At 37.7% G+C, this 16309-nt stretch overlaps 1 protein-coding gene across 4 annotated transcripts in view; it reads left to right on the forward strand.

The window, feature by feature from the left end:
- OXR1 (oxidation resistance 1) overlaps positions 1–16309 on the forward strand; it is a 152466-nt gene that overhangs the window by 126302 nt on the left and 9855 nt on the right. For 2 of the 4 annotated variants that reach the window (XM_009323099.1, XM_009323100.1), the window contains 3 exons: positions 10816–10896; positions 14304–14429; positions 15171–15323. In XM_009323099.1, coding sequence (XP_009321374.1) covers positions 10816–10896; positions 14304–14429; positions 15171–15323 — 360 coding nt within the window. Of the gene's footprint in view, positions 1–1524; positions 1591–10815; positions 10897–14303; positions 14430–15170; positions 15324–16309 lie in introns of those variants that run through there. The other 2 variants (XM_009323102.1, XM_009323101.1) reach the window with 2 other exon arrangements.

Genomic DNA, 16309 nt, shown 5'->3' on the forward strand with positions numbered 1-16309 from the left:
GGTGAATTAGTTGTGTGGCTAGCTTTTGCTTTTTGGCTTAGAAATCGCATGTCCAGAGATAGTTTGAAATAGTTTTTCTGCATACTCTACGTTCCTTTAAGATTTGCCAGACTTCAGGGGAGGATGGTGGGAGGAAGGTTGTAGCTCGTATTTTATTTTTTGTATTGATTGTAACTTTCTCATTTGAAACAGTTTCAAGGCTGTCCATTTTTTTGTTCTTATTTTACCTCAGTATTAGCTCACTTATTATTTAAAAAAGTCAAACAAATGGGCATATGGTTTATTGTTTGAATCTTACACCATTTGACTGCGTATCTAGCGTATTATTGTATCTTTGAGTTTCCTAAATCCCAGCTTTCGATGTCCCAGTGATAAAAATGTTCTTACTCGCCACCTTAATTCTCCTAAGTTGGAACAAATTGATTTTTACAGTTACCAGCTCCTGAGGAAGTTTTTACTGAAAAGAAAAATATTTTTATCCATCTGAATTACACTGTTAGATACTAACGCAAGGGGAGGCATTACAGTGCAGTCTGCAGTATAGTTAAGTACAAGTTTTGGTACTGGTTTTCTGTGCTTGGGCATCTTGGCTTTTAGATCACAGAGCAACAGCACGAGTGAGCAATGTTTTTAATGTTGTTGTGATGCTGCCTGCCGCTGCCCTGTCCTATTTAATACTTCTACCCAGGACTCAGAGCACTGGGTGTTTTTTGGGGGGGAAGCCTCCAAATGCTACTACAAAGAAACTCTCAAAGGGTTGCTGTGCGTATTGCTGTTGCACGTGCCTGTTTAAATAAATATCCTTCCTTAAGAAAAAAAATAATTAAATCGTGATTCCAAAAATACTTTATTGCTGGGACTAGCATTTAACCCATACAGCAAGTTTAGCTTACAGACGAAAGGGTTCGTTTTCTTCTTGTAGCTTACAGAACTGAAAATGCTGTGAGGCTAACAGTTTCCAAATGCTTTAAAACATTTTTTTAAAAAGTGTTTAAAAAAAAAAAAAACCACTTTTTAAACTGATTCTGGATTCTTAAGAAATAACTGACAGAGTTTATATACAGTTGTCAACATAAGTAAGACAAACTGTTTTTTTAATATTGAGTGCAAATTTGTTACCATTAGAACTTGTTTATGAACAATTATAGTGTAACAGAATATTGCAAGCAGTTCTTGAGGGATATTTTTGTATTCTTCACTATTGTATAAGAAAAATTGAGTTGTTCTGTATCTTTAAATATTTTAGCCTTTTTAACAAACTAGTGCTCTGCAACCACACTTGAATACAGGAAACCTTTCTTCTTCTGTACCGTCATCATTTGCGATACGTCCCCCTACTGTACACTCGTTCATTTGTTCCCTGCCGTGTCAGTCAACTGTGTGCATCTAGCAAACTATCCTGTCACCGTCGTGGGGCTCTGCCTGTGCCTGGAACTGACAGCAGGTACAGAGAATGCTTTCTAACAGCCTTGAATGATTTTTTTTTTTTTTCTTTTTTAGTCTCATTTTATTTTTAGAAGGGAAATGTCTCATCTCTGGTATGGGAAGAAGGGAAGAAAGCACCAGCCAGTTAATCATAAATACGCTCTGGTAATTTTCAGTGTAGTATGTTCATTTCTGTTATTGCATTCTTGTAATTTTGTGGTGCAGAGGCAGTTTCTGGAAGTTTAAATTTTGCATGTGTAAACAGGATGCTAAGTCACAAATTTTCATTACTTTTAGGTGCATAACCTAAGTGCTGGTATTCCATTGGCATTAGATAAAAGAAACTGCTTTGAGCATTAAGGGGTTCAACAGTTTTAGGGTGGGTTCTTTTTTTTTTTTTCTTTGGAATAATGCATTTTTTTCAACAAAAGTGTGATTTATAGCTAAATACTATGAACAGTAGTTTGCATTGGCATTTAATTAGAAAAGTGTAAATCTCCTGAGAAGGTATAATCAAATGGTAACTCAGAAGTCATTCAACCATATGAAGGTTTGATAATACTTCTAAATTGACGGAGATGAGTATGCTGTAGTCTCACTCTCACATTTATAATGAAGGGGGGACCAATACCACTGTTTTTACAGTTTTATATTTATGAAAGTAACTGTGGTGGTTTTTCAGTGTTGTTTTCCCCAAAAAGACTTAAACTTGTAGTAGCATGTAAAGGAAATGGTTCTCAGTGAGCTGTGCAAAACAGTAACATCTTGGGGATAAGGAGGAAGTGATCTTGACAATATACTTCTTGTGCTTTTACCAGCTGGTAGATCTGGAAGATATTTTTCATTCAGACTCTGCCTGTGACAGGCTTTTTACCATCTTTTCAAGAGTTACAGATCTCTGGGGTTTGGTGCATGCTTCTTTCAGAGGTGCTGTTGACTGTGGTTTTTATTTTGATCTTTATTTGTAGCCAGGTTACTTGCAGAATGTGAAATTGTCATGTGGCAACAACTGGTTCTGTAAACATGTGTTCCTAACTAACAAAATATTTTTTAAATAATAGGCTCTTAATTTTCCTCTGTGGCAATGGAATGTAGAAAGGAGATGTAATTCCTAAATTAACTGAAATGTAATTTGAGCATACCCTTTAGCAGTGTAAAAGGTATCTGAAGTTTACCAAGAATGTGTTCTTTAATATATATCTATATATGTAGATAGAAAGATATCTTGCCCAGCTAATTAAAAAAGTAGTAGTATCCCTTGTTATCATTATTTCCCTTAGGACCAACACTTCATCTTAGCCAGAGTCCAACTATGCTAATAAAAGCAATAGTTATCAGCTCTTAAGGAGAGGTTGAACTGAAGACTGTATGAGAATCTTCTTTGCTGTGAGAGAGGTAGAGAACAGGTTATTTTAACGTGTAAAACAAGTCAAATCAGAAAAAAGGGTACAGAGGTATCTACAGATGGGAATATTTTTAAAATGTTGCTATGTCGACAAGACATGCTCTATTTTTGAAATTGGGTGTTTTCCTTCAATGAATGATCATAAAGATAACGTGCAAGTGTAACCTTACAGAAAAGAGGGAAGGAGTATTGGAACCATTAGTTCTGTGTTACGCAAGACAAAGTGGGAAGCATATTAAAGAGACTGGCAGCACATATGAAGCACAGGTTTTTGACTAAATGTTTCATTAGTGATTGTTCTGAAATTTGGATGGAAACCCATCTGACATGAAATAACATGATTGCTGGACCAAATGGAGTGATATAATAAAACAAGAATGCTTGCTTGAAGCAACTAAGTTGCCCTGGATTATTTACCTGAAAGGCCTTTGTTATTTTTGTGGTGATAGAGTAAATTTGGGCTGAGTATTGTAGGGGTTCGATACCTTCCCAGAATAAAAATCTTAGTAACTAACCAAGGTAGTATGCTCTCCCTTCAAAAACCCAGTAATGTTGGTTTCCCACTTTTTTAGTAAATCTGTTTGGTATTTACTGTGTCCCTTTATTGTACTGCAATAGAAGAGATGCTAATCAGTTTCTAGAATGTCAAAAATGCTGGCAACCATTCTTCTGTCAAAGCAATTTAGACAAAAGACATCAGACAATGCAAGAGAACAAAAGGTGGATTGCCTTCTTTGGGAATGCTTGTCCTGCCACAAATGCTTTGCAGAGGTTCGATAGGCGGTGTAGCCAAAGGGGACAAAAACAACAAAACCTAATATTTGGCTTTTATATTCTTAAGATACTATGCAAAGGGAATTAAAGGGTGTTGGTTTTAATAGTTTGAATGGTTTGAGACTTGCACGACTTCTGAGGTTCTTGATTTATTGGTTGACTGTATTTGGTAAGCTAATGGCTGTAGTTCTTTGGCTATTATGGAGATATAATAATAGGGGCTTACATGTGAAAGGTGAGAACTTAGTACTTCATCCCTGTGGATGTCAGAAATGCAAGGTTGCATCAAGCCAATAATACTGCTACAAAGATCTTTTTAAAGTCAGCTTTCCATACTAAGTGTTGTTTTAGAGTAATAAAGAGTGAACTGATGATCTGAGTCTTTTTAAAAATAAAAATAAAAGCAGAGTGCAATTTAGTACTTTCTTACACTGATCACTAAGCCTAGAACTTTTCCTTGATGACAGATATTTGCCATATCTGCTGTCCTAAATAATTAGGTTTATGCATCATACCTCGACTAGATCTTCCATTTAATTATTAGGTGTTAGATTATTTACACTTTTATTAATTGTGAAATATTAGGTCTCACTACAAATGCAGTCAAAGTACAGTAGCAGATGGACACTTGAAAAGGTTGATTGTAAGTTGAAAGAAAACAAATGAGTAGTAGAGGCTTATATTTTGTTTGTGTATTTTTAATGGTCTGTGCTATCTGAAGTCGATCCTTAGTTGATCCTTTTTCTGATGAAAGAGACAAATATTTCCATGCTGGCCTGTGATTCAGTTACCTACTTCTAAGCAAGTACAGTACTTTCTTGTCATACCAGAAAGGATCCCTGCATGGCACTGTCAGAACTGAGATGTAACCTTGCTCAGCCTGCCTTCTCCTGGGGTGGCAGCTTGAGGTCAGGCACCAGGTGCTGTAGTTTCGGCAACTGAACTTCTAGTTTCTCTGCTTGCTAGTGCTGAAACTTCCTTAAATTATTTTGCAAAATAAATCAAATGGTCCTAGACAGCTGGGTTTTATTGGTAATGCAGCTACAGACTTTTTTATTTTTGACAAAATGAGTTAAGTTGCCTGACCTGTCTCTTTAAGAAAGTAACTTTCATAAATCTAATTCTTAGTTCTTTGCACAAACATCCTAAACTTTGTTTAATGTTAATTTCTCTTGCTGGCATTATCATATCCCTCAAATTAGTGAATTCTCATATCTTGAAAAAATAGCCTGTTATAAAGGTTTCCAGACTCGTCGTAACAGTTTCTGTGTGCTGCAGGCTTTGATGGCTTTCTTCTCACGTTCATTTATTAATTCTGGCTATTGCAGGTATTTTCATTTATCTTCAGTATATGTTAATTACGGCTTGATACAGTTGCTGTGGGCTTAGAGCACTTTGAGGCAGATACTTAAGTCTGTCCTGCAAAGCTGTGGGGACAATACTGATCACAGGGAGAATGTTGCTGTCGTGTAACTTAGTCAGCTTTTCTGTCCCTGCTCTGGAAAACACCGTGGTGTGCAGAACAGTTCTGAGATGGCCAGTTTTAAAGGTATTGAAAGAGAGAAGGAACCGCAGTGCCAGCCAATTCAGGGGACTGCTGTGATTCTCCAGTCCCTCTCCTCTGCTTAAAATGGCTAGCTCTTGTACCTTCCCTTCCTTGTCACCAGTAGAGTGACAGGGAGCTGAATTGGCTGAAAACCACACGAGACAGAAAATGCTCAGCTTTGCAGCCACCAGAGTGGACTCACATGAACTGCGTTCCTGGACATAAGGAGGGTCCAGAACCCTGAGAGCCTGCACGCTCTGTGGTCCTGTGAAGCTGCGTTAGGATGGTATCTCTGGGTTTCATTGTAGCATACTTTGCTTCAGTGCTAATTCCTGCTCTCAGGTGTGCCTCCGAAGACTTTCTGCAATGTTGTTAATGCTGACAGAATGACCAATACTGCCCAATTGCTTTCTCATCTGTTTGTATTTCACTTTTTTCTTAGAGTGGCTTGAATCCAGAGGATCTGTCTTTTATTTTCTTGGTTGGTTGGTTTTTTTTTGGAGGGGGGGAAGTGGGTGGTCTTGTTTTAGGCAGTGCCCATGTAAAAGAATGGGGTCTAGGTTTTGAATTCTTAGATGCTGTTGGAATGGAATTCAAATAAATATTAGTTCCCTCAATTGATCTGTTTTCCTAAACTCTTCATGTAGCAGAGGGCTGGACTTGCATCTACAATCACTTCCATCTATAATTTGTATTTTTGGGTCCTAGCTCAAAATATATCGAGGAAAACTTCTGATGGTATGAGCATGTAAATAGTCTGATAGATGCAGCTGAACTCTTCATATTACCTGTTTTGTTAAACTGAGGCTTATATTTGCAAGGAGGCACATGGAAATGTTACGCATGGATTTTTTTTCTTCTCATTAAAAATGAATCAGATTAAATTAGTCTTAGTTTTTTTTCAGAATGATACCTTATAACTGTTTATCTGATGTGGTAAACCCCATGTATTAAATACATTATTGTAATATAATCGATATGTCCCAAATAATTGTATCTGTGATGGAGAAGACTGCTTCTTCAATATTGCTTTCTCTCAAGCAGTGTCTAAGATTTTAGGAGGAAAGTAAATTTGTCTGAAAAACAAAGTTAGTGTTTTCTCTTAAAATATTCATAACAGCATTCAGTTTACAAATGCACCGTTTATTTTCATTGGGAGATAATTAACAGCCTTGAGAAAGGGTTTGATCCTTTCTTTCTGTTCCCCATTTACTGATGAATCAGAGATGGACTGATATTTTGGCGTAACTTTGTAAATGGCTTGATAAAATTACACTGGCATTTATTTTTCTCAAATATCCTGGAACTTTAAAGGTGAAACTCTTTTTGACTCAAGAAATAACGTTCATGAAGCTTGCAGTTCACCTGATTTTCAACAGCTGTATTAAGATTCAAAGTAAAATTGTTCAGCTTTCATTCTCTTTCTTTATATTTGTTTTTTATTTCATATTCACAGTTAATCATGAGGGTATAGCTAACTTATGTTGAAGAGGACAACTTATACTGTTATGCTTTCTCCATTCTTATCTTTCAGAAGCACTGTTCAGCTCTGATAAGACCCCCTCTCTCCCTAAGGAGACAGTTTCAGCTACTTGTTAACTCTGAAAGTTTAGTGTACTTCGTTTGAGGGCAGCAATTACACTGCTCTGTTAGCAAATATGCATTAGGTGCATGTGTGTTGGTCACTCAGCTTTGTTAAACTGGCAGAGGAATGCCTCATTGGTGTAAGCAGTTTTCATGTTTACAGCTGCATATAGCAGATTATGACCACTGGCTGAAAGGGCTGATGTGTCACCATCCACATGGGAAACTGTCCTTCATGGACGTTCAAACAATTGTAACTGCATTTTCATGTGTATTGTTGAAGGACAAATAAGTTCCATATTAGGAATTTCAATTTCTGTTTTGCTCACTGCGTATGCCAGCATAGCTTGCAAGAGTTAAGTACTTTCAGGAAAAACATGGTTTAGAAGCATGAGTTTCTCCAGGAGGAGAATCCTAAGCCACTTGATTGGTTGAATCATTAGTATGCAAACCCTCAATTTGACTTGCTGCATTAAATATTAAAACTGTTGTGTGTTCTGCTAAGTGGTTAACTCACATGGTGTGGAGAGTCAAGCTGAAAGGCATTCATGCTACAAGAGTCATACGACTCATCCCGTGTTTTCTCATCAATGTTGCTATTATGAATATAGCAGGTAGTATTAGATCTCTAATGATATCTCCCATGTCATTTCAAACTTGATTAGCCCTTGGAATTGTCCTATGGTGGACTGCTGCAAGTCCCTGAGCAGAATCATTTTTGCCCTGAAGCCCACTAATCTCCTGGCTATACACATTATTTGTTTTGGTCTATTCCAACCAGTGCCCAAGTTAACCATAAGAGGTTTAGCTGTTCTCTCCTCCTGCATTCTTTTTGAAGTGGAAAATAACTAGAGAGAGAACAGAGGGTCCTTCAGGAACACTTCCCGATCCTCAAAACTAGCTTTGGGTATCAAGGAAACTGGATGCTGATCTGGCATAGTGAAGAGAGCACAGCAAATAAAGCACATAACAAACTCTTATAGGTAGGCCTGCACTCTAATCCTGGGCAGAATACTTAGATCGCTACAATTTTGGGTGATTTAGCAATTTCTGTGTAAGGACATGGACTGTATTGTAATTTGGAAAGCCTTGTCCTATATCTTAAGGACTTATATTTAAGAACTTCTCCAGGTTGACTCAGGACCTTGCTCAGTCAAACTTTGAAAGCCTCCAAGGATGGAGATTCTGCAGCCTCCCTGGGAAGCCTGTTGCAGTCCTTAACCATCAATAACATCAACGCTTTGAGCTCAGTGGTCCAGCCACTTTTTCAGCCTTGTTCTTCACGCATTTGATACGTAACAGATTTGATTGCAAGGCTACTACAGGATAGCATCAAAAGTCTTGACAGATAAATGGCATCCACTGCTACCTACCCAAAAATGAAAGAATTTTATTACAAAGAAACATTGTGTACTGAAAACCACAGTCCAGTATGATGTGTACAAAACTGCATTTGTCTTTCATGAATGAAAGTCCTTGCTTTCCAGGTGTTTCTAATACCATCTGAAAAACTAGTGAAGTTCTGTGTTTAAGAATGAAAGTTCAAAGTGGAATGAGGTGGAAAGTAGCTCCTGGAATGATCAGGAGAACAGACAGCTGATGTAGGGGTTGGGGGGAAGGGAACAAAATAACTGGTTTATTTAGTTTGGTGGAATAGAATAGAGGATTAATATGACTACAAGGAAGGAAAATGAAGAAATCTTGATGGAAGAGGAAACGGCATAAGCAGACTATGAATTAAACCAGTTTATAAAACAGAATAAACTTCTAACTAATGATATTACTGACATTTCAAAACAGCCCTCTCAAGTGTTGCAGGGACAAAACGCTAGCTGTTTTCAAGATCTATCTCAACCAGTTCCTGAATGAAGTTGTAGAAGATAGTTGCTAGTAGGCTTAGGTATACATGACTTCATGATTAAATGAGCTACAGAATCCTAAAGTACATAATCTTGTCCACTGCAATGCAAAAATAAAACATGTTGACCTAAACGCTAAGCATCTTGTAGAAGGTCAGGTACTGTAACTGAACTGTTGAGGTATCTTAATGTCCTCATTTAAAGCCTAGTTCAGTGATGAGTGGATAACCTTGAGACAGTTTGTCTTGTGGCTTACTTACAGAATTTAGTATGGACTGTATACTTAAAATAATACACTGGGTTTGAGAGGGTGGCTTCCTTGCCCTTAATTTTCCTGTTGATAGTTTGATGTTCTGTGATATGCTATTTATGATGTTAGTCACTGCATACCAATGGTCTGCCACTATGCAGCCTTTTGTTCACAAAACAGATGTAAAGATGTAATGTGATGGTGTGCAACAGGTTCAGGATGCCAAGGAGCTATTATTGTGTACATACTTGGATAAGTGTTCATGTTTCTGTCAGGTAAGAAATTTATCAAATTACCTTGTGCACACTTCTGAGGATGCTGGCACTCCCATGGCATATGAAAAGGTGTGTCAGATCTTGATCATTGAGCAAAAGGGTTGATAAGCAGCTCCCGGGTGCAGGATGTTGATAGAGTATGTGTTTGACAAGTCGAAGGCAAGATGGCATTGCCTGTAAAATAGCCTACATTCTGGTATATGAAAGAGCAACTATATAATGGTGTCGGGGATGATGAGATTTCTTTCTTTTTGCAAGAATCTCTTTAAGTAACCACAGGTTTATGTCCCATTGTAAGTTAACTACTGCCTCTCATGTGATAGGGGCTGAGCTTAAAGAAGCAAAAAGGCTAAAGGGTCCTCACATTATTGCTTTTCAGGATTACATTCATAAGGTGCTGGGGTGAACAATGTAATTTACAATGATCTGTTATAGCAGATAAAAGGACAAAACTACACTATGACTTACATGCTTGAGCGGAATACTGTTAAAGCTTTGGATATAGCTACTCGACCTGAGAATGCACAAACCAATACAATTTACGACAATTTTCTTGATATTTTTAAGAGAACAGTAGAAAATGGTGGAAATAGAGTGCTAGTAATTAGTGATTATTTAGTAGTAAAATTGGATGTCACAAGTATTCCTTTTTCCTTGCCTTGCAGTTGCATGGGGTAGAGTGAACCATCGCTGCTCAAGAGCCAGTCATGCATGACTGTGGGCTCTGTACTCAGGACAGTGGCGAGTATCTGGCCAAACTCCTTGTAGTAGGGGCAGGTAGATGGGGAGCCGCTGGACTTGTGGTTATCTTCCTTTGCACTGTGGTAGGCTCTAGAAGTTTTTAATACACTCTTACTACACGGGACATCCATTTAATCTCTCCACCAGCTGTTTTAAGATGCTTTCATACAAATGATGATTTTGAGTCATTCTCAAAATCACATTATTTGCTGTAGTTACATCAAAATGACTGTTGTAGTCCTTTAGCCGGCTTGTTGCACCAGAGCAGCATGTTCTAGAGCTTTCTGACTAAAGGCTTTCTGTCTGTACACTTCCTGCCAAAGTGGAGGTGCCATTTGGAGTGAATGTGTTAACAGATGAGCGGCTCCTAAAGCTTTGGAGGTGAACAGAAAGTACAGGATAAAGATATTGTGGGGTGGTATTGGAGAGCTATAAAACTTTAGTCCTGCGACCTTGTCTTTAACTGTATCTTCACTGCTAGACAGAAGAGTCGGAACCTACTGAGAAGCCTGAGGTTTGCTTCTAGTCTTTATCCAGGAAAGCAAACCAGGTGCACAGGACTTATTAATCTGGGTGTAAAGAGTGTTTGAGAGGACTTTGGGCTGAAGAGTTTGGGTTAAGCCATACAACTCAGATTGACTTCTAATTTAGCATCCTGATACTGGTAACTTTATGTGCTCCTATATCAGTTCTATATTGATCCTAGAGCAGTGAGATATATCTGACTGCTAGTGCCATTAGTGTTTAATTTGTAATTTTGCTGTGTCTACTCATACATCTAAAATCACCTACATGTACATTGTCCTTGCAGAAACAAACGTCTTTTAGCACTTGTTGTTTGTTTGTTATCATTGCACATTTTTCCTTCATTACTCTCCTCCACTTTTTTTCTTTCTTACCTTTTTACTTTTCTTCAACTGTCAGTGGAATTATTGTCTTCCTGTCTCCATATTCAGGTAGTGTCAGTGGCTGAGTATCACCGCAGGATCGATGCTCTAAATAGTGAAGAACTGCGCACACTCTGCAGACGTCTCCAGGTGCCCTCTTCAGTAGTTTAAACCCCATCTCCAGATACTAAACCATCTTTCTTTGTAGTGTCTTTGATCAGGGCAAGTCCCACATTCAGTGGGTTTGTCTTGTCTACAGCACTACAAGGATCCAGCAGAAAATTCCTTTGTTTTGGATGTATTTAATTGTGCAATGCTATGATGGAATCAGTAATTTTGTGATGGAATTATTACTTCCAACTTTCTCAAACAGGAATTTTCTGTCAGAATTCGAAAATTTGTTCTCAGTACTGCTTGACTTAGAGTGATGTCTTTTAACTTCCACTTTAGACTGGTGTGTTGTGCTAGATAAAGCTTTCCTAAAAAGAATGTAAACCAGGTGAAGAATCCAAAACCTTGTTGCATGGGTGTTTATATAGGAATCTTTCATCAAGAATCTCACAGTGCTTGGCAAGTATGAAGCTTCACAACTTCTGTGGAAAAGGTAAGTATTTTTCCCATTATGGAAGCAGGTAACTGAGGCAGTTCGACACAGCAGAGGTCATACACATGGAGCTGGTAATGGAGCTGTCTGTTCCAAAAACAGTACTTTGAAAACAGGACTTTGGTTTGAATTTTGACAGTTTACAGATATGGACTTAAACTGATATTTGCATTCTCTTTAGGTGTTTCTCAGTTCTTTGACAATTATAAAATTGTTAGCTGCTGTGTACATCATACATAATTTACTGATGGAAGGCATAGCTTAGAACTCCTGGGAAGCATTGAGTATTTTGTTTTGCTGTAGTAATTGGCTGCTGAAACTGTAAAAAGTTTCAGTTCTGGTTTTTTTTACTTTGATCTTGGCTTTTTTTCACCTATTATGTAACTACACATAAGCAAACATTTTCTTAGCTCTTTTATTTCTATTTGTTTAATAATCAGTAATTAGTTGCTTTAAAATGTTTTGTGAGTAGTACGGTTACGTAAATAAATAATGAGCATGAACCCAAAAGCTGCAGTTCTAATTCTATGGGAAAATCAGAAATTTTGCAAAAAAAACTTTCATTGCCACTTGAGAACAAAACAGTTCTGTTTCTGGCAAGTGGTGATGGAGAATCCTTGTATTAATATCCTGGATGTGCAAGAGATCTTTCCAAATACCTTTCACCTGGAATGCCCAAACTCAGGGTTTAGGCTGACTTGAAACATCTGATGTGATGGGCTGGAACCTGTAAGCTTTCTGCTCTGAGGCCATTTAAGTGTTTGCAGGGTAGGCTGCATGGCAGTTACTAACCTCGGGAGCCCCTAGAATCTGACTACAGGTCAGTCTACTCTGTAAAAGTTTACTGGGAAATAAATTTTCAAGTTTCGAAACTATACTGCGTTATGTCAAACAGATACCTTTGAACAGACACATGTCTTTGTCCACTTTTACAAAGCAGTGTTCTCCCTAGAAGAAAGTTGCTTTATTGTAGTAATAATAATAATTAAAAAAGGCAAAAAATCCAACCAACAACAACAACAAAAAAAAAAACCAAAACCCACAACCCCACCACCACTTCAATCCAAATTATTCATGTTTTGCATGGTACACTTTAATCAGAATTAAAGAATAACAAAGGGAATAAGCTTTCTGCTGTACACTTGAACGATGCTGAACTTTTATGGAGTTGAAGTAGAATATGATGTATGAAAGGCATCTGAGGTGGAAAAGAGTTGGACTACCAAATAACATGTTTTAGAGATAGCACTCTATAATGGCAGTCTGTCGGTCATCTTTTAGCCATATAGCTTCATGTACAAAATGCATATACTTTTTTTTTGTTGTGGTATGGAAATTAGTGCATAGTTTATGTTGGAAATGCTTGTTACCTTCCATTGAAAAATGGAAGGCTTGAGCTTTTTGCTTGCTTGATACTCACTTTCTTTAAGTGCACCTTTTCTTGAGTTAAGAATTAATATTGTAATTAAGTTATTGTATGAATATACTTTGATACTTCAACTTCATAAGCCTATTTTTAATGGGAGTTTTTCATGGTGATAGCTTTTCATAGTTCTTGAGGGAAAGGGATATCCTTTTTTTTTCGGCTCAGGTGGCTGTATTTGTTTAAATAGTCTTATCTGTATTTCAGAGTTTTCTTTGATTTGGCTTTTCTTTTGTTAACTAAGAAAACTCTTCGCAAAATCTTGGCAAAGTTTATCATGGTGGTATGTGAAATATCATAGTTGTGTCCTGTATGTTTAGTGTATGAGGTATGTGGCAAACACTGGTTATTACTCTGGAGTTGACAGGTGTTTCTTGAACTTCTCAGGATTCAAGCTTTAAATAATTTGGACAGTCTGACTTCCAGTGAAACTTGGTTCAGGCTGATAAATTATTCAGATGCACTCATTCTTGTTAAGATTTTTTTTTTTTTCTTTAGCAAATCGCTCAACATTTTAATGAGTCTTGCTGCAGTGGCTTAATTTACTAACTTCCTTCACTTTGTCCTACTCTTCTGTCAGATTTCACTATCCCCACAGCAAGTTTGAACTATCCCTGCAGCACGATTTATAGAAGGAAACCTGTTTGGGTCTCAGCTAGTCTAGTTCTCAACACATGGCACTTCAGCTTGAAAGTGCCAATGAATGTAGACTGGGGTAAGAAGCTGTTGTAAACTATGGTAGCTGATCAGGAGTTCTGTGACCTTCTGCCACCTCCACTAAATGGTGATCTACAACAACTCAGTAGGGTGGATGTATAGGGCAGTTATTTTAAACTACTACAGGATCTTTGTGCATAGCGCATCTTTGCCAGACCCCAAAGCTCATATGCAGCATAAGTATTAGAGCAGTATTACTGCTGCTTTCCTCTCCCCACCCTCTCAATTCTTTCTTCTTTGACTCTTATAAGTACTCCAGCAGATCAGCTTATGGAGCAGCAATATTCTTAGGGCTCCATTCAGATGCTTTACTCAAAATACTTGACAGCAGTCTTTCCACATCTACTACATATCTGAAAACTTTCACAAGTACTCTAAAAGAGTATTGATTCAGAAACTACTGAGCAATGTCCATGTTGAAGTTTCAATTCCTCTTCTGTCTGGGTTTTTTAATTACATTTAATATAAATGTTATGTTACTATTAAAATATAAGCGCTTTGTAAGCTGACCTCTGAAAAGCATTTGAAGTCCTTCAGCTGTGTATGAGGATTCTTTTTGGTGTTTTTTTAGTAGAAAGCTGTAGCTTTCTTCTGAGTAGGTGTCTCTGTAATTTGTTGGTAGTATATAGTTGAGTACCGGCTTGGTATCGGAAGCAGTGGAGATCTTGATCAGATCACATCTAATGGACTTCTTAACTTTTGAAGGAGTTGTGTAACTGTTAATCGGTAACTGCATGACTGTAAACCTGCAGAGTTTATCTTCCCTGCTAATAGGATTGCGAATACTTATTTTTTTTCTTGTTCTTTTTGTAGATAACAACAAGAGAAGATATCAATTCAAAACAGGCAACAAATATCAAAACAGACCTGGAGCCTGAAGCATTCCGGCCAAACCTTAGCGATCCCAGTGAATTACTGCAGCCAGAACAAATTGAAAAGGTATTAGCTTATATATGTCACTCTTCAGTATTGTACATTAATGTATCACAAATGCTATGACCATAGTGTAAAACACACCAGTAGGAAGACCTTGTGTGATATTAAATGCATAAGCACAACACAATTCATAACTAAAATGTTGCTTTTTTTCTTACCATAACTCTCAATACACCATAACCACACTAGTCGGTGTCTTTGCCCTTATTTCATTCTTCCTTGAAAGCAGCTTGGCTTTCACTGCAGTTCTTGCTGTCCAGTCCAAAGTCATCTCATTAAATGCATTTATTGAAGGTTTGGATCAAGGCTGATTGCATTCAAAGGCACAGGAACAGGAAAGCAAGCATCCTTTACCCTTCAGCTTGTTACCTGTTGACTTAAGTGATCTAGTTCCCCAGTACTGAGACATAGTATTGCATAGTCTTGCAATATTGCAAGAATAACTATGTGGTTTTATTATCTTTAGATAAACCTTTTAGAAACCTTACCAAACACATGTTCTTCAGTTGCTAAATCATTCTTCTCCTGCAGGTCACTGGTAGAGGTAGGAAAAGAAACCTGCTTGAGAGATCAGGGATATAAAATACACATGTGAAACTTTAGAGTTGGTCTGAAGTTTTAAAGTAGCTTTTAAGGCCACTTGTAGTAGTTCAGAAGAACATAATCAGCTTTCATTTATATGTAATATATTCTTAAAAATAGTAAAAAATGTATTAAATAAGACAGCTGTCATTATCTTAACAGCTCACAAAGTCTCTTCCACCACGGACCATTGGATATCCATGGACTCTTGTCTACAGTACTGCAAAGCATGGCATGAGCTTGAAGACTTTGTATCGAACTATGCTGGGATTAGACACACCTGTGCTGTTGGTTATCAAGGACAGTGATGGACAGGTAGGAAAATGTTTGCATGGAGGTAGGCAACCCATCAAGAAAAATGTTTGAGGAGTGTAAAGGAATGGCTGACACATCAGTCCATCATGGGACATAAAATTGTGTGCATCAAGCTGGTTTTCTCCTTGATAGTTACGTAGAGGCTTTTAAAAACATGTTTCACTGTCAAGCAATTCTGACCTATTACATTTCTAGGAAATAACTTTAACGATACAAGTTCACTGTCACAATGCATCAGTCTCATAATACCCAATTATTTACTTTTAATATTCTTTTTTTTTTAATGCACTTAAAGCATGAGAAGTATAGTCTCTAAAACTTTCTGATGCCGGAAGATCTTGTTGAGCTGGAATGTCATTGCCAGCTGCGGCCAGTGCTTCTTGGTACATTCTGTGGCTGCAGCCAACATCTCTCCCCTGTTCAAGGGCTGCAGGATCTCTGCTGCATAATGAATTTTTGTTCCTTGAGTCTCTGTAGTTGTGCTTTATTCTCCTTTGACTGGGGTATGAATTCTAGAAAGGGGATCACATTTCACCATTTGAATAGCAAACATCTTCTCTTGAGTATTTTAATAACAAATTAACATCACAGGCAGCATGAGACTGATTCTTTCTTTCTGAAACTTCTGTGCTCTCTCATGGAAGCAAGTTGTGACTTGAATTAGAAAACAATATCCTCCATTTACAGTTTTCAGACCACTTGAATGATATGAGGCAATATGAGCCCATGCTTCCTGAAAGTAAAAACCGTGGCTACCAAAGTGGGACAGACAAGTGAGGTAAATGGCACAGATTTTGTAGTGGTTCTGTCAATTCTTCACGACAGCAGTAACTTAGAATCATAGAATCATTAAGGTTGGCAAAGACTTCTAAGATCAACGACAACCGTCAACCCAACACCACCATGCCCACTAAACCATGTCGCCAAGTGCTGCATCTACACGTCTTTTAAATGCTTCCAGGGATGGTGACTCAACCACTTCCCTG

This window comes from Pygoscelis adeliae, unplaced genomic scaffold (genome assembly GCF_000699105.1).
Source record: "Pygoscelis adeliae isolate BGI_AS28 unplaced genomic scaffold, ASM69910v1 Scaffold174, whole genome shotgun sequence".
NCBI lineage: Eukaryota > Metazoa > Chordata > Aves > Sphenisciformes > Spheniscidae > Pygoscelis > Pygoscelis adeliae.